We start from the raw sequence: 24,951 nt of genomic DNA on the forward strand, positions 1-24,951 counted from the left end.
TTTCTGCGCGAGGCGTTACCGAGGGGCCAACTTTATCGCCCCGTGTACTCGTAACTCTTGCGAGCGGTTCTTCACGCGGGTGACACTTTCTCCGAGTCGTAGCCGGATTCTGTCCCTCTGGAAACGTTTCCACGCGATTTCGGGCGATCCGGTTATTTTCAGAGACACTTTTCGCGTCGCGTCTTCTTTACGTCGAACAAATCGAGGAAAACGCATTCTCTAGCGCTCGTCACAAGTGCGTTAACAGTTGCAAGAGAAATATTATTCGAAAGGCTATTTTACGCACACACACACATTATGCTCAATCTTTATATATTTTTTTCTCGTAAATCATTGGCCTCTCTTTACCGCGAAAATGGATAAAGGAGCCCACTTATACAACGGCTTCAGGAGCTAGCTTTATTATATGATACATTCTTTTCAACGGTCAGATGTCGTTTCATCGATGGCACCAAGTTCCCAAACTTACACGCTACCGTTCTCAGCGTCGGAGATGCCCGTCCGTCGATTCCCTCTGTTTCGCGCTAAAGCGTAACGCGCGGAGCCAGGCACTTTGCCCCGATGCAAGGTGAAAGGAGTCTCATTTTTATGTTCGGATGTTATACGAACGATTTCTCGAACGACTCGTCGGCGTGCGTAGATCTGTTCCCATTCGACGTAACAACGGTGACCATCACAAATGACACATAGGCTTTCTAGATCGGCCGAATGGGCCACCGGGTGCCATTTGTCATCGAGCCATATTGTGGTCTTGCCTCCGCGCCACGAAAAAGCGCCGCGGTTAAGAATCTTTACTCTGCCTTTGAGGGCCGACGCAGCGATGCCCCGGGCTCGGGGAGCCGAACATTGTTGCCCGGTTTCGCATCGATACAGCTTGATTTATGCATTGCGACTCTCTCACTCTCTCTCCCTGGGACGGCAGTACAACAGTGCCCCCGAGGTCCGACAATGCCGCGAAAGAAACCACGGAAATGTCCTCTATTTTGGGGTGCGCGCTGCCTCCGCGTCCCCTCTGCCCCGGGACGGGCAATAAAGGATGGATGGGGCAGGATGGCCCTAGATGTTTGGGCGGCAGAGAGGGATTGCGGGTTCGTAGCAGCGCAGATCGGGCATCTGCCAATATTTGTCATCTATTATCGCTCTCGCCTCGTAAACAGAGAGGTGTATGATCCGCTTGTTAAACGCGCGCGCGAGCACGTGCACAATGGCGCATCGGTGCGAACACGCAGTGCGGTACATATACCTACCTCGCTCCACGTGAAATATTGCCTCTCTCGCATCGCGGCCGCGCGTCACTCCGCGGCCGTCACTCGCGCGCTCAAGAGTGTGGCCTTATGCTTATTTTTACCCCCGCTAATACCCACGATACGATCGAGTACAAGAGCCGTTCGCGAACATCGAGCAAGTTGTTTGCGCTATCGCGTTATCAATCGCGCGGGTTCCGTCGCGCTTATTATTCCTCGCGCGCAAGATAGAGCGGCGATAGCCGGAGCCGGAAGGAGAAATTTGCGAGCGTACGAGACTATCTGCGGTCGCACGCATATCCTCTCCGCGCGCCAGTGACGCGCCGGCCGCTATTATATTCCCTCCTCCGGGGGCATATGTAGGACACGTATTCAGGAGGTACACTTTCGAAGACATTGACAGGCGCGTTTCTCCATCTGTTGCCGTCGCCGCGGCCACTTTGCCAGCCGGGAACTACAGTTACTCATTGTTCGCGGCCGAGGCGTGCACCGAACAAAAACCTTCCCGCGGAGATGCAAAACGCGGCAAGGGTGGGCCGGGAGGGGAGCGGGGCGAAGGGGATGCGCGCTGCTGTCGAGAGTATCACGTAACTCCGCGCAACGGCGAATCGATGGTGCACGGGCATGTTGCACGCGATATCGAGACCGGGGTATTGTTGTCGCGCGGAAATTACGTTATGTCCTTACACGTCTTACCATCTGACGCCATTTCGAACCCCTCGTCGCGGAAACCGTCTCTTCGTTTCCACTCCTATATAAATTGTCTCTTATAGACTTTTGAAAATGTGGACACTATCTTTTAGGAGTAAAAATAAATTCTTGCCGAAAATGCATTTATTTATGCGTATATATTTGCAAATAATTCATTCAAGAATGTCTATTATATCTGTGTTATCGATATTGTACTTTACATGCTCCGCGTAAATCCGGTGTTTTAATTATGGCAATGTTAACACGGTCGGAATCTTTGGACTTTGTAATATTTATACTTACGTTATGAGAGCGTGAGATATGTCGGGTACCACCCTGACCCACCTGGGGGCGGAATCGCTACCGCCCCGGCCGCCCCCGGGCGTACTGGAGCAGCGTTTACACGCGTACCCGTTATATACGCACGTGACTTTAACGTGAGATGTTTCCCGACCTCTTTGCCCGTGAAATGTCGAAATCAGCCGCGCCTCTTAAATTCATCGTTGTACGTATAATAGCGGTAAAGGTTGAATGTATCGTGAAATATAAAGCTTCGAAGAGGGCAAATTTATTGAACGACATATTTATTGGACGGATAAATTCACGAAGATTTCTACTCCTCCAAGAAATCCTTGCGGTTGCAAAATGCTCGTCTACTTCTCACAAAAATTGTAGACGTGCAAAATGACGCGCAGAGGACACGTAACCGATTCCGGCATATTGTCCCACGGCGCGTAAACGTAACGCAGCACAATGCTCGTAGACGCGTAATGAACGGCACCGTATTGTGTCCTCTAGTACCGCTCCCGTATGTCCCGTATGTCACGCGTGAAATGTCGCACACGCGCGCGCGCGCGCGTCCAAATCTGCGCATCCAGGACGACGAGAGCGCGCCCGGTCGACGTGAGCGCGTGTGCGAGGCCTTAATACCTCTATGAATGCACGCCGTACGCGCGCCGCCGCGTCGGATTGTACGTACGGCGCGGCGAGGGTGCATCCGCGGGAACCTCTTGCATCGCGGCCGGGAGAGGCGTGGTAGGTTCACTCCCAGGTGCGTCCCGTCCTGGGACAATGCCACGTAGGAAACGACACCATCGGCCACGCCCCGATCTACGTGCCCTAATATACGCTCGCCCCATGGCAGATGCGTCCCCCGATATATATGAAGAGCGAAAAAAAAAATTAAAGAAAGTAATGCAAAGGTAAAGCCGAGGGAAATAATGACCGACGCGCAAGCGGCATATTCCGGGTCTCGACTGCTTTTTATTGCGGCTCTTGTTGATATCTGTTGCGTCACGATTATAGCATTTTAAGCGAGTTGAAATACCGTTGTTATCTAACTCGATCCGATAACGCCTTTTCAAGTTAATTTGCTGTCGGAGAAATGAACGTTCATTCGCCGCGCCGTTTCACTCGCTTTCGACACGCTTGTGGCGGCGACATTCGTCGTCGGGGTAAACCGCGACGCTCGTCCATCCATCGTCGAGAAATCAATCGTCAGCCATGGAAACCACGCGGTCTTACGACAGATGCGACATGCGGTCGCGGCTGCAGCGTGCACCACGCGGTCACCCGCGTTGCGTAAGAGAACAAGCGACAAAAACTTCGCCGGTCTAACGTCATGTACCTAAAATTCACGCGATTGCCACAAGCATTATCAACCGCGTTACTCGTTGCGCCACATCGGTTGCTCCGTAATGCCCCTCGCATTGACACACAGATCGGCAGAGGAGAGAAACAATAAAGGTGCGCCTCAGTTTGGTCCGCCGAAACACGCGCGCCAAACCGCAGACGAGATGGATCGCGATCATTATGCTACGGAACGCATTTTAGGCCGCAACTGACCCAGTTCTGGTTTCGAATTCGCCTGATGCAAAGGAGATTCGTGACACGCGTAACCGCGCTCCACATCTCGCTGTCCGCTATGTGAGAATATATTCAATATGTCGAAATCTCCGATAGTGAGATGCAGGAAAGAATGATTTTGTTGGAAAATTTAAAAATTTTGCTGGATATAGATCTGAAAATAATTTTGTTGAATCATCAAAATAATTTAGTTGGAAATTCAAACTGTTTGCTAGAATATTAAAACGTTTTACAACAATCTTCATCATTTTTGAGTTTCCACTAAAATTACCCAGCAAAATCGTCCTTTCTATGTACAGATCCTTTGTCTTTCATAGGAATATGATTGAAGGCACATACGCATACTATAGTTCTGAATCGCTGGTAGAATAAAAATTCATATTTTCATTCAGAGACATATCAAACATATAATGAAATATTTAACAGTTAATCAATCACGAAGGATATTTCCTTCTGCATCTAAAATGATTTTGTAATAACTGAATAACATAGTTATTCAGTAAACAGACGCGCGACATTCAAATATAACTGATTGCGAATACAATATTGATTTTTTGTTTTTTTTTAAATTAAATTAAATTTTTAAAGTTAAAAATTTATGCAAAAAATGAAAAAAAGTGTTTCCTAAAAAGTTTTGATATCTTAAAATTGCGTGTTATCTATCATTTAACAACAAATAAAATGTGGATTAATAAACCATTGTTCTCAATAAATAAGAGAAATAAAACATTAGTAATTATAAGAGAAATAATTAGAAAGTTTTAAGAGAAATAATTAGCAATTGAGGATTTTAAAGAAAAGATAAAAAATCTTATGTATTATTTGTGGAGGAAAAGACAAAAATAATCCAAATATATATGATAAATGATCCGAAACTAAAACTTGACCACATATCTGTGGTTCTCTTATTCCAAATATTTTATGCATTCATGTACACTGCCAAAAAATACGCGTGTATTGGCATATACGGTGAAAAGTAAAATGGTTGTACTTTGAGGAAAAACGCAATTATTTCGAATCTCTCCTGCATGGATCGTCCCGTAGAGCGTTTTTCTAACGTGGGAGGGAAACGTGGACGTCAAAAACTGTCTCTTTCTCATCCGTTTCTTCACGGCGCGGCGTCGCGGACGAATGAATGGCGGGATCTCACGGCGAGACGACCCGTTTCCGACGAGTCGGTCGTCGGGCAAACCGAACACGGCTCGCGTTTTCCCGCGGTGCCTGTCGCCTCCGCCGTCGCGCGCCCTTCGCTCGCAATCAGCATGTGTATAACCGGGCGGGCGAATCGTTCACGACATCCGAAGCATTGTAACGCAACGTGTCATTCCGGTAATGCCGCGCGGGGCCTACGAGCGTAACAATGCCGGCGCACATAGACGTTTAATTATCATAGAGTAATGCATCTAATGACATATATTAGCCCGCGAGTCGCCATATGGGGACCCTTTTGTCCCGCCACTATATACGGTATATAATAATAGTCGCTCACGGAAAGAGTTGTGCACGCGCATGCGTACCGGTGGTATACCGACGGCCCTCCTCTTCCCTTCGCGGTTCCTCACATCCTCCTCCACCGCCTCCTTCTCTTCCTCCTCCTCCTCTTCTTCCTCCACCATCATTTCCTCACCCCGCCGCGCCGGTGTCCTCCGCGCCGTTTGTGTCTCGTTCTATCACTCGCGGTGTCCTCCGCGCTCTTCCCGCAGCTCGATCTCGCGTCTCCTCCTTCGCGCGCGCGCGGGGCTCCCCTTCTCTCCTGCGGACGTTCCCCGGCTTCCTGCGCTACCGTGAATCATTCCGCGTGCGACTGCGTGCGACTGATTACCGTAATCAGGCTACTCCTGGTTCCGGTATATCGACCGCTAATTATAATCATCGATTTTTTTCTCGTACGTCACTTCCTTGTTTTCATGCCTGCTTCGTATAGCAGCGGCCCCGCGGATGTACGGCCAAACGGATCCCCGTCGCCCGCGCGCCACCGACCACGGGAAAGCCTGTCATTCGGCAGCTTACACCCGTGACCTGTCAGTTTGCTGCGCCGGAAGTGAGATACGTTGCGAAACCACGCGCGCAGAAACGGCGGCGCGTCCTCGATAACCCGATCGTGTCCGATTCGCGAACTGTCGTATAAATGTTCAGCTCGCACGTTTCTAATTGTAAGAACGGCATATTCGCACAAAACGATTGGTAACATTATGAGCATTTATTTGCTGTAGACCCTCTCGAAATATCTTCGATCGATGATACATCTTGAACGCGCGATGCTCCAAGAGAGACACGCTGCATCCTTTGCGCTCGTGCGTGCGAGCGCGCGCGATTTTTCTGCACCCGTTTTACGTTGCGAAACGAGGAGAAAATTGAAACGCGGCGATTTCCACGAAGTCGGAAAGCGCGAGCGCCCGCTGCCAGCGTAAATTGCTGCCATTAGTTGAGCGCGAATGCCCGACGTTCAATTCCCTGATATATACCTCTTTGACGGTAATCGGCTCTCGGGGGCCCTTTACGCGGAATTCATCGTTGTAACCCGTACCGTACGTGCGAGCGCGATGATATAGCGTCAGGCTCGATATGGTGCGAGCTTAACGGCCAATTGCCCTCCGTCCGTGCCGCGAAATGGAAATCGACCGCTAATCCAGTTAGAGAAACGAGTGGTATCGTTTGCGAGTGTGGCGTCCGCGCGAGGGATGTATATACATATATCCCGCCCATGGGATCGCCCGAAGTAATAAGCACGGCGGACCGCGTAAGTAAAACCGCAATTATCTAGAACTCGACCGTGCGAGCCTGTACGTTCCGCTTCTCAACTTGCGCGAAATTAAACGGACACAGCTTGTTAACCCTTTCATTGTCGAGTCGTTAAGAGGAAAATCCGAATTTTTCCACGGGGAAAAAAAGGTATAGGCACGAAGGTTGACGAAATATTTTGTAAGCGAATATTTCGAACGTTTTGACTGATAATTATTCACACGTAAAACGAATTAGTAGAAAACAATCGCGTATTGTGCCGTGGCGGCCGCTGGTAGGCGAGAATCAACCGATCTCCGAGCTGCTTTGTATCCTCCGTAAAATCGATCCGACGCGACGTGTCCACTGAGTCGCGAAATGCGCGCTCGGACGTGCACATTTCGCGACGAAACAAAAACAAAGCGGCAGGTGGCGGCGCACAAAGAGGAGCGCTTTTAATTGCCGAACAATGAGAGCGAGCCGTGCCACACCTTGAGTGCCGCCTTGTTCACCGCCGCGCGTCGCTTACGCAGACGGATCGGCGTTAACGCCGGTACGACCGGTAGCGCACCGTCGGCAATTAGTGCCGCGCCCATTGGCAGAAAACGCTAACTGTCGGCGTTAATGAGACGACAACTTGGAATTAAGCGGCGCATCCTAAGACCGCGGAGACCGCTTTGGCTGATCCTTGTAACAATTTCAGGTTCCCGATTTCTTATACATCTTCCTTCGCGTTTTTCCTCTTCTCGAACTTAATTGCCCTCGCGGTGCGAGATTCACCACGAGGAGAGGCGATCGCGTGTTCGATCCTCGGCTACTCGAACATTATTCTTGAAGATCAAGCGTTCAAGTAACGGGGTATTTATCCCTTTTGGCGGCGGAAGACATGCGGAGTACTGCACGTGGACTCCTTCGATCGTACGTCCGCGTGATTACGGAGGAAAATGGGCCACGCCGGTCTTTCCGCTTTCGAACGTCAACTTCGTGTGTGTACCGTCGTGTCGCCCGCAGCTCCGAGGCTCCCGAGGCAGCGATCTGAATTCGCGCAAAAGTATGAATAAGGCATTGCCGTGGCAGAGCCGGAACAACGGCATTGCACGTTATATACGCCGGCCACATGCGAAACATCTGGCATTTTTCACGTGAAAGAGAAAGAGGCCGAAAGACGAATATCTGAAACGGTGCACGCCCCCCTGTCACGCTCCTCCGGAGTGGTCGCGCGCGCGCGCGGAAGCCCCCGGGGGAATTTATATTGTCGCGACGCTTCATTGTACGGACACGCGCAATTATATCGTGATTGTTCCACGATCTAGCCCTTAATTAACGATCAATGAGATCACTCGCGCGTGGACTGGTTGCAAGAAGGAATTCCATTCCCCGGCCTGGTTGAAGAGAGGCGTAAAAGTTCCCGTGCGATTCGCACGCGTTTTTTTTTGTTTGTTTTTTCGTGTTACCACCTACCTTCGAAAAGTGTTCGGCGCGAGCGGCGGGCGGCCGGCGCGTGCACAGAGACTGGTGTCTTGTTTATGCAGGAAGCGGAGGTATATAGTTTACGACGAAAAAGAGTACACCTTGAAACGCGTTCCTTTCTTCGCGAAATTATATCTGGATCAAAGACAAAATGGAAAATGAGCCAAGTATGGGAAATTAATGGGAGAAGAATATGGAAAAAGTAAATCGCTATTACGTGATTTACTTATTTCTTTTATATCTGAATAAAAAAGTATATGCTAAAAAATAAAGTAGCTCTAATAGAAACGGGACTGTATTTTCCGAATAATAATGCGTGTTAAAAGGAGAAACTCTTTGCGCGTCGCGATAGATTAGAGGGAGCGTCGCTCACGTCCCTCACCGAGGTTCCTTATCCGCATGCTTATTTCGTGCCCGTAGTCCGTCGAACCGTTGTTATGCGCGCGTCCCGTCTATCAGGATATATCGATCGCCGCTCCGCCGGTGGGCGTACGTTCGACGAAGGAGGTCTCCGAGATTGACGCGCGTCGGACGACCTGGCGACGTATAACGCTTCAGATTTATTCAATGACGACGATCGTTAAGGGTTCCGAGAGAGAGAGAGAGGTGGGTGGGGCAGGGTCAAGGGGTTCGCGGCCCCTTTCCGATATCCGACGCCAGACACGTGCTCCATTCCGGCACGGCACGGCTCGACGCCAAGAATCCGGCGGCGTCCCGCGGCATGATTAGGCGTCGCGCGCGAGCGTCTGCTCGTCGTTAGCGTCGAAATCGCGGTGTAATCCGTCACGCTCTATAAATTGCGTCGATGACACGCGGCCGCTGATTAAATCCGTTCGGACGTTCACTCTCCCGATAATAATAATCGGCGCCCTGCGCCGCATTTAGACGAAAGGCGGCCGATACATTAAATGACGGTTGTGCGAGCCGAGGCCTAGCCGAGATGTATCGAAACGAGCGTGGAAGTCTTCAGCTTCCGTCAAGACTAAGTTTAGCCCCGCGGCGGCCAAATTGCGTCTCCGGTGAGCAGCGACGTGTTAAAGTCGTACGTCATATTTCCGTAACCGTAACTGTCGCTTAACCGACATTCGTTTTATCGTCCGCTGTCGCCTCCGGAAATTGTCAAACGAGACGTGCGAGAAGAGTCAGGTTTTTTTGATTTTTTATCACGGGAAGGCATATGTCCGGAGAAATGTATAGTAAGTACGGTATCCTCCTCCGCATGTACCTTTATTTCGTATTTACATAAGTGATAGTCACGCGTCGAGCACGAGAAACTTTCAAAAATTCGACGACGTCAAATAATCTTTATGACGATCACGTTAATACTATTGTATTTTATCAAATATTATTGTTAACTTTCTAACGAAAAAGACTCGATTCTGACTGAAAATTGATTTCAACGATGATTCGCTATTTGCTCGGATTCGCAACCTCGAAGTGTAACTTCGGCGGAGAGGAAACGAGAGAAGAGAGGAAAGGGTCGCGGAGGCCGAGAAACAAAATCAGGACGCAGACGATCGCGGCAAGAAGACCTTTATTCGTCTCATCCATTCTCTTTTGGCTCTCTCCTCCTCGAGATACTACGTCTCCTTTTCCTCCGTCATTCTACTCCTTCTCCTCCTCCGCTCCTCTCGTGCTATCCTGTTCCACCGTGCGTGCGCTCGCGTGCATACAGAACCGTCGTGAATCGTGCGATGACTGGCGAAAATCAATTCAATTCCGCCGTATATCTAATTCAATAATCTGAACGTGACGAGTGGGCGAGGAACAGGCCGTAGAATGTAAATGCGATAAATGAGTTCGAGGTGGTATTATAAGAAGGAACGAAGGAACAAAGAGTACCGCGACTTCCGGCTGCTCCGCATGACCGACTCGGCTGTCATAAATCGTTTCGTGGACGGAACCAACTGCGGCTCCGGCTTCGTCCGCCTTTACGAATCTGACAAATGATCGCTTCACGAGAAGCCAATTAACACCTCGTACAACAGTTGTACAACAGTCGGTGGCATGTGTTGGTGAAATAACTTTGATCTGAAAGCTGAACATTGTGACGTATATGAACCGTAAGTGTAAATTTAGATTCTCAGCAGGCATCTAGCAATTTTTTTCATGGTTTTTCATTCCGGGTATCGCTTTACAATAAGTCGATATACAAATCGATCGTGTCAAAGGAATGACAGACTCGTTTTATCATGCAGTAAAAAGTCGATAACAACGATTCGTCGAATTAGAGAGGGAACTTAGTCAACGCTACTTCAAAGTATCGTTTATACCATGGCTAGTTCATACATTTTTTAAGCGTTCAACTTCGCAACGATGAGGTAACGAGGCAAGGGTAGTACAAAACGCAAGGGTTAAAATTCTGAGAACGAAACGTTTAATCACATCGGCAATTAGCATGATTCATATCGGATTCCGTTTCCATTTTTGCGATGTATTCAATGAAACCGCTTGACTCTTGTTTAATATAAAATTACTTAATTATTTATTAAGTAAAATAAAATGTCTTGATTTAATACATCTTGATTTAACATGCGGAATTATTGCGAATGTAACGAAGACATAATCCTCTGCTATTTCTTTTCTTCTTTTTTCTCCTTTTCCATCTCTCTCTCTCTCTCTTTTTCTCTCTCTCTCACATATTAAAAAATTACAAGGATTAATATAAAATTTCTTCGTAATCGCCATCATTAGGCTGATGCTAAAAAAGCTATCCGTTCGCGAACACGCCGTCGAAGATAGCCGCGCGTTCCCTCTAGACTCTAGATGTTGCCATCTATTTGGCACATCCGTTGTCATGGTGGATTTCTTGCTGTCGAGGGGCGACCACTCGCTCGTGGCAAGATAAAAATACGGTCGGAAGGGTATTAGTCACTGTGCGATGGCCCGTGGGGTTCCGAGAGAGAAACAGAGAGGGAGAGAGAGAGAGGCAGTAAAAGAAAGAGGTGGAGAGACGAGTCTGTTCGTCTTTCACGCTTACTCCGTCACCCTGCAAACTGCACTAATACTCTTTCGTGGTGCACGCGTGTGCGTATACGCGCGTTAACTAGATCGCCAGGAAGCGAAGCCGTTAAATCACGCGGGACTCGGACAAATCCGGAATGCAATGTGGCCGCGTGTACGTTACGTATACGTGCACGACGGGGCGGGATGTGTGTGCGCGCTGAATCTGGCGCTGTGTGTGTATTCCGCCGCCTCATCGGGCGCGGACGTATCAATTAACTCGGGAACTCGACGGCCATCTCAACTAATTTCCATCCATTCTCGACATACCTACTCGATGTGCCATGAAATTATCGGTCGATAGCTACGAACCGCTAGCTACCGTGCCGCTCTTTCGTGAACCCTCTCCGTACGAGGTCGACGGTGTTCGCTTTTGAATTATCACGGAGAGATGATTCGAAGGCTGCATTTTCTCTCGTTAAAATGTAAGCACGTAGGAATATTGATAAATTGAATTGCGATTCCTTTGGTTGTAAATGACGCATATCTTATCGAGACGGGGTCATTATAATTGCAAAGCTCGACTGCTTAGCGGCAGTTACTTTTCATCCTACCGTTCTTTTTTTTATAACTACACCGTGTTAATGAAAAGCAAATGTCGACAAATGCAATAAAAGCGTCTCTCGCCCGTTCGGGACGCTTAATTACACGCAGTTGCCGGCCTCTTAAATCCACCTCGTGTGATTAAAAGCGACCGCATCATCGTGATGCAGAAACTGCGCCGCCGTATATTGACTGGATGCGTCGATCGCGAATAACGAATTGATATCGAAATTGGCAGCGGTCGATAATTAGCCCCGGCCGTTCGCTTCAATTAGGGTAAGCTTGCGTAACGAGGTGATTGCGGGAGCGACGTGATTCGTTAGAGCCCGGCTCGGAGGAATACCACGTCCTCGAGGCCCCTCGACGAGTGTCGCGTGAACCAACCGGATACTTTAATGACCTCTAACGACGAGCAATTAACTCGAATCGGACGGTAATGTTATCAGCCTTGCGTTACAGGGATTGCCTCGGTCTGCTCTATTCGGCACGGCGCGGCGGCGGCGCGGCGCGGCGGCGCGATGCGATGGCCGGCCGACGCTCGTTATGACAGCGTCAGAATGTTCGGTGTTGTTTGCCCATTAGACTCGACTGTTCGACAATGTTGAACACGAGAGCGCATTGATCGCCCGTGTCGGATGACGTTATTTGTCTGATTTTCCGAGGTATCGCTGTACCTCATTCGCAAGAGACGCGAGACGCGAGACTGTTCGATATAAATGGTTTCGTAATTCGCAGGAAAGTATATCAAAATGCGAGAATTTGCGAAATTGTTGTAGCATTCAGTAGTTTATAAGATTCTTTAATATTTTGACACAATCGCGCACACGCGAGTAATATTTTTCAAAGAATTAAAATGTGATAATGCATCGCATTCACCTTCTCGTCACCCAATCGTCGTTAATGAAGTCGGCGATGTTTAAATTAAAAGGACTCTCTATTCAAGTTTTCGAGTTGACTTTTCAGACGCCGGTTTTCCCGATCGTGTGCCGTGACTTTTTCGAGTTTTGCGGCACTTTGTAACAGGACTCGCGTGCTTCTCTTACGCCACGTGTGCGTCGCGCGCGTCTGAGCCCGCCTTTGAAGTGCGCGTACTATATAGCCTCTACGCATGTGTGTCCCTTGGCTTTTCCAACAAACTACATGTAATCGTGTTAACCATATGTCCATAAACCGTGGGTCTAACCATAGCCTCGTTAGTTCTCTCTCTGCAGTCTTCCCTCGGCTTTACGACCGATTTGGATTAGCGTATTAATCTGTTTGCCCATTCGGCAGATTGGTTACCGCTCGCCATCTCTCGTCCACGCTTAAACTAATTTCACGAATATTTGGCGGATTCAGAATATATAAGTATTGTTTGATAATCAAAATTGTTTCGAGATGTGCCATTGTAAGGCTTTTATATACGTTTAAAGAATAATTAATAATATCACGAGTTTTTATCATAAAATGATGTACTGGCAATACGTTAAAACTTTTTTTTTTTTACCGGAAGATGTTTCTTTAGTTTTTCCTACTAAATAGCAGAAACCAGTCTGCAGTGAGTTCGAGAAAGAGGCGGTTTTGCTTTTGAAATTTTAACCGTGGTATCCCCCACGTCCAAAGTCAAGTCGTTAGGATCATAAGATTTGTTAACAGACCTCGAAGGGGCGAGAAACGGCGAACCTTTCGGGCTCCTTTGTCCTTTGTTTTTTTTTTTTACTAAGCCTTGCCGACATCACGGTGTGAAATTTCAAAGTGCCATTCCTTCATCTCTCCACTTAGTACTATGCTTTCCGTCACTCGCTAGTTTGTGTCATTCGGCAGGAACTGATTGACTCGAGAGATTTATTATAGAATTTTTAAATACAATAAAATAGAAAAAAATTGTTTCACTTACCTATCGTCTTCCACATCTAAGACTGTTATTTTTCAGCATTAACTAAATTTCGTAGTTTCTAAAATTCTATTCATATTAGTAAAATACGCGCAACGTATTCAATTATTATTTCTCCCGTGGTTGTGCTACATCTCTGCCATTCGTAATCCATTTATAGATGAACGCGATTCGCGCGCTACGGACGAGATGTTTGCGAGCGAAGTGTCGTTCCGCCGGCTTCATAAAACGCTCCCGCCGCTCCATTCGTTTCAATTGTATCGCGATGGGGCGCACCGCCGTGAAATTAATCGCACAGCGGTGTCTTTGTCTGGTGACGGTGCGCGACCTTTATTATCGCAACACGTTCGAAAGAACAGACGGATCTAATGACCCCGAGCCTTGAGAACGGTCGCTCGCGGACGTGACACTCGCACGCGCCTAATTATTCACTCGCAAGCTGCCGGAGAGACGTGTGTGTATCTCCCGAAGGAAATCCTTCCCTTTAATTTATTGGTGCGCGTACCACGGCATACATAAATCGCGAGCGTGAATTACGACAAAAGTGCCTAATAATAAAACGATACATTGACATCGATTGTCCCGGGATTCAATTGAATGCCATTCTATATTCGTATCTCTCTAATTGTAATTTATCTGTGATGAGAGAATATCTGCGATAAAAGATTATTAATAATTGCAAGGATAATTGTTATTTTCTTCGGAAGGATTACAGAAAGAACATGAGGTAAAATGACATTTATGCGAAGCCTATTAAATATTTTAAGAAAGTATTTTATTGAAGATTGTTTGCTCTCTTTTTAAATATCAATTCTTTAAATATTAAAACATCGATGTTATATAAATAATTGTATTTGTTTAAAAATACAGTAGATGTAATACTGCAAAAAGAAAAACAATGATATAGAGAACAAAGATTAATTTTCTTCGAGCTTTTTCTTTAGTTTATTTACAATAACGACAAAAAGTCAATAGTGATTTAATTAACAATGAGCTATATCTGTAAAATTATAACTATAGTGATTCTGACAGCGTAGATTCAGCGTGTTGCAGTAGATGTAGGTACGATTGTTGTCAGCTTCCGTGAAACAAATAATGGAATAGGAGATAAAGCAGTTACGTAAGTGCGGAAGAGTTGAAATGGAGTAGAATACCCACCGATCGCTATATGCCGAGCGAGGAAGAACGCTTCCTGCATTAGGAAGCGCACGGCCATGGTCGTAAAGGCGCGATGATCTGTGGGTAGAGGGTGAGCAGTGGCTGGTACCGAGGGGGTTGCAAATTGAATAACAAACGTTCACCCTCCTCGGTTAAATCACCGAAAAAGCCATCCCCCGGGCTTGCACGCTTGCCGCTAGACGTTAACCGCACCCCCCGCGAATTGCTGCGGCGCGACCCCGGCGCGACCCCCTCCGACTGCTTTGCATAACGATCTTATTTCGTAATCTCTGCCATATTGATCCGGTTTACGGCGCCGCGCTTGAAAATTGTTTATTGCGGTGTCTCCGTCAGGGACACGTCGAGTCTGCATCTCGCGGGCATCGCGCCTCGTATTCGATGGGAATTCCGTCTTTATAGATTACGCGCAAGTTTCGTCTGTAATCGTTTTTGTATATTACCTTCGCGGCGTCTTTATATGGATACTTTATTCTAGCCACGTTTGAGAGTGAAAGATCATTTTTCTATATAATTGCTTCATTAATTTGTGAACGACAACGTATCTATGTTTAAAAACATGCAATTGTCTCGTGACACGAATTATCGCTTCTGCTGTCATTGTTTGAAGAATATTGCGCATGTTGTAATCAATTATGACCGGCCAGAATGCTCGGGAGAATCAACTTTATAGGAGCTTAATGATCGCGTGACGCGGCTACTCCACTGTTTAGGCCCGAGAGAAGCGAGCCGAGTCATTCTCGCTAATAAGATTGAGGAGCTGAAGTACGTATCGGACGCATTTCCGTTGCGCTCGCGAGGCGCGATGCCAGAACGATGCCCGACGCCGCGTAATCGGCGAACACGAAGCGGCAAGGCCGGAATAAAAATCCCGGAGCGGGAAAATAAAGTGGCACGACAAAGTGGGGGAGGCCTTATGTTATGACGGGACATTTCACGGTTGGTAGGATCTGGGATTTAACGGCCCGTGCGATAATATCGTCCCCAGGAGCTCGTGTCCCGCTCGTGCTCCGGCCGTGTTCTCCGCTCAGTCTCTGTCGTTCTCTGTCGGCCTGTTGGTATCTTGGAGGGGTACACTCCCTAACGTCAGGCTACGCGACTCTTCATCGCGAATATTTAGAGATCTATATGTGTCAGAATTAAAAATCATTATTGGCGAACACGCGACGTTGTACTCGCAAAGCAATTGTGAATGAACTTACTTTCAATTCGTGCGTAGGAATCACGCTTTAGCAGGCGAGGAAGAGAAATTAATCCAGGTTGACTCGCGCACGGGTTGCACCCTTAATAATCAGCGGCAGCAAGAGCGAAGGTCGAGCTAGGAGGTAGGGACAACTAAGTGTGGACTGTCTTTTCGTAGATTACGGTAAGGAAGTCGGCAATTGGGCGGCGGGAACGAGCTTCGTGAATGGAGTGAAAGTCGAATAGAATCTTCATTATTCACAAAAGCATTATTTATTTCCTTTTTCTCACTTTAAAATGAATTTATAATTTTTATAATAATACAGTAATAAAGAAGAGTTAATAGTAATAATTAATAATTAATAATTAATAATAATTAATAATAATTCATTGATAATAGTGCGATACTACATCCAAAGGGTGGGCTGATATGGGTTATTCTTCAAGTCCAAGTTCCAAACGTAATCAACAAACTGCCTGGAAAAAATTTTAAATTCACTAAGGAAAATTACTTTCTCGTCAGACAATGTTCAAGGCCCTGTGTGGTATGAAATCGTTTGGAACCTGTCCGTGTCCATACTCCACGGTCGTTTCTCTTTAATTCGTTCCGTCTCTTGCCTTCCGAAAATGAACGGAAGAGAAGAGTCGCGGCAGGACGCGAAGTGTTTTGTCGGTGTATGGTACAACGCGACAGTGCTTTATGTATATATATATATATATTTATATATTTATATATATATATTTATATATTTATATATTTATACGGGTTACTTTTTTTTTACACATCATTACACCGCTTAATTAATATAATATCATTTCTCTTTCTTTTCCTCTCTTTTGCGCCCTATATATATAAATATATATATTATGTACAAATAAAAAATTCTGAAATATCCGCGTGCGTGCGTTACGAGGACCATCTCCGTATCTCAGAACCAGGACGGGGAGCCAGATTAGGGTGGTATCTCTCGTGTATGCTCTTGTGTATTAATGTGTATGTATCATTCGTGCCTGCGTGTATGAGCGCGGCGGACGGACGTGCGGTGGATTGTGACCGGTTTTTGGACGCGAGTGCGCTCGTAACCGCTTAGAGACTATGTACAGGCGCGGGGGACGAGGGTGAGGGAGTCTGCGCGGTCCCCGGCGTGCCAGGATTCTGTTGCACAGAGTAGGAGTTATTTTGTCGCGAGTGCTGCTGTTGGTGCGATGGGTGATGATGATGGTGGTGGTGATGGTGATGATTCTGGTGTTGCTGATGGTGATGATGGGGAGTCGATGGATTGATGGTCGAGTGATTTTGCATGAGGTTCAGATTGAGGGGGTAGGATAGGGGGGAGCCCAGGGCCGTTGCGGCAGCGGTACTGCAGGCACCGGCTCCGGGCCCCACCGGGCTCAGTGCATGCTCATCCCCGCGTGCGGGTGGTGGGCCGCCGGGACGGAGGTTGCGTGATGATGAGGATGGTGCATTAGAGGCGGGAGATGCGGGTGGTGGGGATGGTGTGGGGTCAGAGGCGGCGGGGTCATCTGTATTGGAGTCATGGGTGTTGTCGGCTGATGGCCGAGAGTGGTGGTGGTCTGGGGGGAGGTGGTGTTGCTGGTGTCCTGGCCCGCCGCCACCGCTGCCGCCGCCGCCGCTGCCGCCGCTACTGCCAGCTGCTGCTGTTGCTGCTGCTGGGCCTGAGGCGGCTGCTGCGGCGGCTGCGGCTGCGGCACCGAGCTGGAAGTGGGACTCTGCTGACTCCCGTTGTCCTCGCTGTCGGAGCAGGACTCGGCCGACGAGCTCCCCGCTCCCCCCTTGCCCTTGCTGCCGCTGCTGCTGCTGCTGCTGCTGTGGGTCTTGACGTGCTTCGCGAGATGGTCGCTGCGCATGAACCGCTTGTTGCAGACCGGACAGGCGAATCTCTTTTCGCCGGTGTGGGTTCGAAGGTGCCGCTGCAACTCATCCGAACGTGTGAACCGCTTGCCACAGAAAAGCCAGTTGCAAACAAACGGTCGCTCACCAGTGTGCCACCGTAAGTGGGCCTTCAGATGCGACGTTTTCCCGTAGACCTTGCCGCAACCCGGTATGTGGCAGCTATGGATGTTCTTCTTCCTGAGGTGCACGCCGGCGGGACCGAGTCTCTCGGCTTCTTGACAATTCGGACAATCGCAGGTGGCACGCCCGGTGTAGCGTCTCTGCGAGCGCGGCGAGGGCGCTTGGCTAACGCCGGCGCCTCCGACGCCGACACCGCCGCCGCTGCCCTGAGGGCTTCCGGCACCGGCGCCGGCGCCGGCCGTGGCGGCCGCGTGGTGATGGAGTCCGAATCCGGGCGGTCCGCCCGGTAGCATCGACTTGTACGTGTCTTGTAAGAGATTGTGACCGGCCGTCGTAGCCGTGGTCAGCAGGTGATTGCCGGCCAGCGCTAGGCTTGTCGAGTAGTCGGCCGAGTAATTGGCCATTTGCGCGTGGACGCCGACGCCGACGGTGCTGCTCACGTCCAACCATCCGCCGGCGGTCGCGGCGCCGTGCACGTCCCACCAACCGTCGCTCGTTTTTATTCCTCCGTGCGTCGCGCCTGGCATCGCATTGAACGGCCACGACTCGTATGGATGCCTGCCGTATACCGAGCCCAGAGTCGCGCCCTCGACCTTGCCGAGAAGACTACTTTGATGATGATGCGGGTCGCCGGCCGGTTGGGCGCTCGCCGTTCCCGGAAAATACAGTTCGCTACCATATTGCGGTGCGGTCGAAGCGCAAGACGTTACCGGCGCCCTGGCGTAACCACCGGTCGTGCTGCCGGCGCTGCTTGTCGCCGCCGGTCTCTGGCTCACTCCCGTCGTTGTGCACCCGCCGCTACCGCCGCCTCCTCCGCCGCCGCCTCCCCCGCCGCCGGTGGTGTGCTGTGGCGAACTGCCGCTGCTCTGTGGACTCTTCTTCCAAGGATGGAAACCTTTGCCCACGGCTGCGTCCGCCAACGGTGGCGGGCTCTTGCTACTTAGCTTGTTGCATTGTGCCGCCAGCATAGCCAAAGGCGTACCTCGTAGTGATGGGTGATCCTGTAACATCAATATAAAATCTACGGTCATTCTTTGCAGTATAACGTCATAATTTCGTTGCGTAACAAAAGAATTTATCAATATCTCTTGGCGTTTTCGTTTTAGGGCATACATTGCGCATACAACACGATAAGCATAATTTGATCTAAGATTATCTTTGCCCTCTCTGTTTATATATAAAGGATTATAAACAAATTTCTTGTTGAGAACTCTTGACAAATGTTTACGGACATGCATGATCTCGATTTACAATGTGCTAATAACGCTCGCGCGCGCACGCGCATTACCAAGTTCTTTTCGGAATTTTTAACATCGGAAGCGCTCGTTATGAAGCAATCTCGTCGGCACGATTACGCAAATCGGTAATAACAACTTTGGAACGAATTACGTATCGCGCGTATCGATTCACGGGACTATCGAGGTACTTTTTCGTGCTAGCGCGGTTCGTAATATCAAAATCTGGCGGTCGGTGGACGCCCATAATCGCCCCGCCGCGTCTAAATCGATCTAAAAAGAAGCCCCGGTCCGGACCCAGGTCCAAGAAGAGAGAGTGAGAGAGAGAGAGAGAGATAGAGAAAGAGGAAAGTCTTCCCCTAAGGGCGTATAATGACACTAAATTGCCGTTCCTATCCTAGAAGAGATCCAAGATTAGTCGCTGAAAGTAATGAGACCCGGATAGACCGACCGCTCCACCTAGGCCGCTTTCATGCAAATTGTTCTCGAATCAGGCACAAGGTCGACGTACGATTTCCATGATGCCGGTATTATAAGCGACCCGAAATAACGTGGGAAAATGCTGCGATCTTGGAAACAAATGAAGAAGATCAGGATCAATTCCCTTGAAGTATAATATATCATGTAAATAATGCGACCGGCAACGAGATAAGAATTATAATTTGTAATAGAAGCGTGATGAACTCTTGATGCAAATTGAGTAAATTCAATAACGACACAATTTGTGCGGATCCCATGGCAGATTTCAATGAGCCTTCCAATTCCGAGAAATTTGCGGAACTCGTGCTCCTTCGCGCGCACGCGGCGCGAGGAATTAGAGGGAACGCAATTTGTGCGCGAGGAAAAAATTAGAGCGAGCGGCTAGAAAGCCGCCTGAAACTTTAGATAACGAACTTCATCAAAAGCAGCTCCATGCAAATCGCTCGCTGGGGTTTGCGCGGGGGTGAAAGGACAAGGAGAGAGTGTCGGCGGCTACCGAAGGGCCGGAGGCTGAAGAGGAGAGGTCCCGAAGCGGATTTGGACGCGGAGAGGTAAAAGCGAGAGGGTCCGCGGAAGCGGCAGGAAATTAAGGTCTGGAGGGCCGCGCGGCCATTAGCAGCCGGCGCCATGGAGGCGACACGCCCCCACGTGGATTCAACCTTGCGCCAGCAACACCGGCGAAAGACAACGAACGCGCGCACCCTTCCAGGATGGAAGCGACGTGAGAGCGAGAGAGAGAGAGAGCGAGAAGAGAGCGAGAGAGGTAAAAGAGCGAGGGGAAGAGAAAGGAAAAACGGAGGAGTCGCGACCGTACCACGCTCGATCTATCCTTCGAAGAGAAGTCCGTAGTCCTGCTCGGTTGCCCCAATCATTCATCAACGAGTACAACAAATGTTCTGCTCATATTTCTTCGCGGTAACATGACACATTGTTGTATATGGTCGTTATTTAGGATGCGCTCGCGTACGAAGCGCCGCGCCGTTTCAAGGCTTTTCGGGTGATTTACTGCAGTTAATTTTAACGCAAAAGTATGATTTAAATAACTAAGTGTTAAAGCGTAGATACAAACGTAAAAACGATTTATATCTCGAGGAACTCTCGAGTCGGGCGCGCGGAAGATCTGCAATTTACGCTTGAACGACGAAACGTCGCAAAGTATCGAGAGTTATTATTCCGAGAAATCTCCGGACGCGCGCAGTTGTGATTGCTCCCCGTTACGATGCCTCTCGACGAATGGGAGCGCTCGTTGACGCGGAGGTCGTAGAGGGTGACGACTGGCACGGGAGAACCGCGGAGGGTTGAAAGGACGAAATCGTCTCTCCCGCTTTTACGTCGAGAGGGAGGCGGAAGGTTTAGCGCGGCAGAGATCGCAACGGGGTTGAGTGTCTCTCCGCCGGTGTACGAGCCACGCCCTCTTCAAGCTCGATGAGTGCAGGTTGTAGGCAGGCCACGTATCGATCCGCCGGGACAATATGACAGTGGCCTGCGGAGACAACGACGTCCCTCGATCAGCTCCCTCCACACAGTCTCTCCAGCGCTGAACCCTACGCGCGTGGATACACGCCCTCCATGGCGCGTCGCGAGCGTACGCGTTAACCATCTCGATCACGATTCGCGGCTGTTATCATCTCTTTTTGTCCGCCGCTTCTCGAAGCTTTTCTCCGATAGCGAAATATCATTGAGCTGTCAGAGCTCTCGAGCTCTCGAATTAATCGCGAGAGATTGTTTGAGCGAATGATTTCTCGCCAGCGGAAGTGGCGACGATTGCATAGGTGAAAAAGTGCGTAGTTGACGGAGCGTATAGAGAGTGCCGAACTACTCGGCACCGGCCTGGTGAGGCCTGGGTCCCTCTGCAGGCACCCTCCTGTCGGCACGGTTAAAAGGGAGCCGACGTGAAATGGGCACCGGTAGGATCCTTTGTTTTAGCCGCGTGACGTCACGCCCCTCGGAGCCAGCTAGGACTAATAATGCCTGGAGCTACGCCGCGCATAAATTAAAACGAAGAATCCTCCGCTTGTCTCGCCTCGTCCCGTCCGCGCCGGTTCGGATCTTTTTCCAAGAACTCATTCGCGCCGAGGCGTCGCGCGATTGCTTTCCGACCTCACTCTCTCTCTCTCGGCCGAGCCTTCGAACGTGCCAGGAAGTATCGACCGCCGCACGAGATCGTTAACGAGATCGGTCATTCGACACCCGATGCGACGCGGCGCCGCGCCGGACGGCGGAAAATAAAGCGGAAACGCCGCGCCGCGCGCCGGAGCGATCGTTCGAGCACGAGCCACGTGACAGCTGAATGCGAGGGAGGTAAAAGACCCGACAGCGAGGGTGCGAAGCAACAAACCGTGGGGTGTCTGCCGGTCGAGCTTCGTGGCGAACCGCATCCGACGTCCGTGTCAAACTTTCATTCCCCTTTCAGCCCGAGGAGAACCCGAGAACCCTCGTTCGCACCATCAGGCGAGACATGCGTCGATCGGTACTTTAACGTACGCTAACGAAGACATCGAGAATCCCTACGGCAAATCCGAATAACCATCTCCTCTCCCTCTGTAAACAATTGTTTCTTTTCTATGAAGACAAGAAAATATTTCACTTGCTTACAAATTTTAATTTCGGTTAAAACGCTAGTCTTTCGGGAAATGACTTGGAAATTTATTTCCGCTATCAAGCCGTTGTCGTCGAATTTAACCGGACAGAGACAATTAAATGAACGACGTAGCCGCAGAAAAAGGATTGCTTCGTGCTCCATAATGGAGCGCCGCGCGAAATTAGTCGGCGCTCTTTTCTACTTTCGGCATAAAAAGTGTCGGTCGCTCTCGAGAGCCATTGACCGCGATCTCCAAGCACCTGCCGAGCCGGCATGGTCGAGTTTCTCGTTGGATCCACCTGCATTGAGAAGCCCCCCCACCAGCGGAATTGACTAACTACTTCACCAAGTCGAACTTTGCGTGCTTTAATTTGTAATTTTGTTTATTTAACTAAATTATTACTCGTTATCTCTATCTACAGGATATACAGGCGTTAATTTCTTTCGATTCTTTGCCATCTTTATAGATCGTCCAAAACGCTTTTACGACATAATGCTATCTCATTTTATTATAAATATTAATATTTGCTAATGTTATAGAAAAATTATTTCTTTTAAGTTGGCATCTGATAAAAGTATATGGCACATTTAAGAGTGATCTCGTTTATATTTTAAAATATTATAATATCAGAGAAGAGCCTGAATTAATTCTAAAACGTAATCCATTGCGTACTTTATCATATAACATCATAACGTACGATGGTTCATTTCGTGCTGCGAAAGAAAAGGGCAAAAATTATTCGCAAGGCACGTAATACCGCAGATAAGTAATGTAACTATTATTACCATGCAAATTGTAACATGTTACAGATACGGTGTATACCATCGGATTATAATTTAAAATGGTATTATTACTTCTGCCTCGAACGATCTCGTTGGCATTCTCCTTACAATCTCGATACGCTTACGCGGACACGCAAAACATTCCGCGGGCAGGGGCGGGAGGAGGGGAGAAAGAAACGTACCTAGATCGAGCGGTCGAATTGTTCAACGCGCGATTTCCATACCGCGCTAATTACCCGTCCAGGTACAAGGCGGGCGAAATGTAGCGGGCGGATTGCCGCACGGAATGCCGTTGCACGCGTTAAACACGCGGCCCGGCCAGGTCTTCGCGTCGGTCGGGTCGTGCGCGCTGGGTATGTACGTCAACGAAGGGTTACGCGAGTTACAGGCCTTCCCTTGGCGAGGAGAGCCGCGATGCCAGCGATAATACGAATGCGGGTTACTTCGAATGCTAATTATTTGTTTATCAGCCTCCGCATGCAACCGCGCCGGTGCACGCAGCCAGTGTCCCGATAAGAAGCGGTGCCCCTTGAAGCTGTTGCGCGCGCTAGGGTTATATACTCGGCCCGACTTCGGCCTCGCAGATAATTGCGGCGATTATAAAAACGTTCGCTTTGCCTCGCTCGTCTTTCTCGTTATCGGACTAGCCGTCGACGTCGATATACTCGTTTCCTACGTCGTTTCCTACGTCATTTCGTCGGGCTTCCTTCCTCCCTCTTTCTCTCTCTCTCTCTCTCTCTCTTTTTCTGGATACTTTAGCCTTCATTCTTCGCGGTTATCTTGAAGTGTAAATTAGGACTTAATACGCATGATCTCGTGTTAAAAGTACAATACGTGCTACCGTATATATGTATACATATTTCTACGGTGAGCGCGATGACATAAAAGTAGTAAGAACACAAGGTTTAGCTAATAACAGAAGTTTCTAGTTTGCAGTAATGTTGCGTGACTGCGTAAAACTGCACGTTACGATGATAGCTCGTGAGCTGAAAAAAAAAGAAATAAAAACAACTTTTTTCCGTTGATTACAAGACGCGTTATCTGAGCAACCTCATTGCATTTATAAAGTTAATTGTGTGATAGTACTATCCACGTGGCGTCTATATAGGTCATGCAGTATTGTTCAAATTCCGCGTAAAATATGACGTCGAGCAGAAATGAATTCGCGAATCAATGTTATGTCGAGAGGCAAATTTTTAGTTCCGTACACCGCTCTCGTATAATATTCGCGGCTTTTCTCCTCGTTTATAGTTACTTTTCACGTTAAAATCTTTTCTTTCACATTGGCCGTCCGGCACCTCGTTTTCCTTCCGCCTCGTTTCTCCGGCTCCGCGAACAGGACGGGACCCTCGATCGACCGGTAGCGATGGAACGAAATTGTATATTCGCACGCAACGCGACTGCCATTACATGTATACGCGGGAGAGAGAGAGAGAGAGAGAAAGAGAGAAGCTAGCCCGCGAGGTCGTCGGTCCTCGCCTTTCGACAAAATGGCGCTGCTTTTCTTGCTCGTCGGTATCTCTCTTTTAATCTCGCGCGCGACACTGACCGCGACTCCTCAACAAATGGATTTTTAACTCGGCCCATCTAAGCGGCCCGGGGGTCCACCCAGCGACGGGGACGCCAGTGGCGATCAACTTGCCACGAGCAGACGAGCAACACGGCGCGGCGCAGCGGTATATCGCATCTAAGCATCAGCGTTCGCGATCATTAACGAGGTACCTAACTACGGCTAGATTGGCTATAGAATCCCGTATGCTCGAGGGATTCGCTGACTCCGCTAACTTCTTCTCGCGGCGCTTGTAAAATAAAACTTTAATCCGTCTGCATCTGGGAAACTGTTTCATGGGAAACTCGCGCAATACCCTATACCCTGCGTAACCGCGCGCGTGTGCAAGACGTTTATTAATTCTGGAGATGAAATAAGCGAGAAATTAAGTAATACGTCTTATCCGCCTGTCGTATCGTTCACTCATAAATAATTATTAGCAAATTAAATTACGCGCGATAAATTTTTCGGAATATTAGGAAACGCGAGAGAAGCGAGAGCGCGCAAGAGTCAGGGGGGG

The 24,951-nt window shown here is 48.9% G+C and overlaps 1 protein-coding gene across 1 annotated transcript in view; it reads right to left on the reverse strand.

Moving 5' to 3' along the window:
* Window positions 1-17,160: 17,160 nt before the first annotated feature.
* The window catches only part of LOC105457783 (transcription factor Sp9), a 35,684-nt gene continuing 27,893 nt past the window's right edge, over window positions 17,161-24,951 (reverse strand). Inside the window, exons 2-4 of the mRNA XM_011702638.1 lie at window positions 17,769-18,804; window positions 17,597-17,700; window positions 17,161-17,442 (exon numbers count right to left, since the gene is read on the reverse strand). Coding sequence (XP_011700940.1) covers window positions 17,161-17,442; window positions 17,597-17,700; window positions 17,769-18,804 — 1,422 coding nt within the window. The remainder of the gene's footprint in view (window positions 17,443-17,596; window positions 17,701-17,768; window positions 18,805-24,951) is intronic.

This window comes from Wasmannia auropunctata, unplaced genomic scaffold (assembly GCF_000956235.1).
Source record: "Wasmannia auropunctata unplaced genomic scaffold, wasmannia.A_1.0 LD335047.1, whole genome shotgun sequence".
Lineage (NCBI taxonomy): Eukaryota > Metazoa > Arthropoda > Insecta > Hymenoptera > Formicidae > Wasmannia > Wasmannia auropunctata.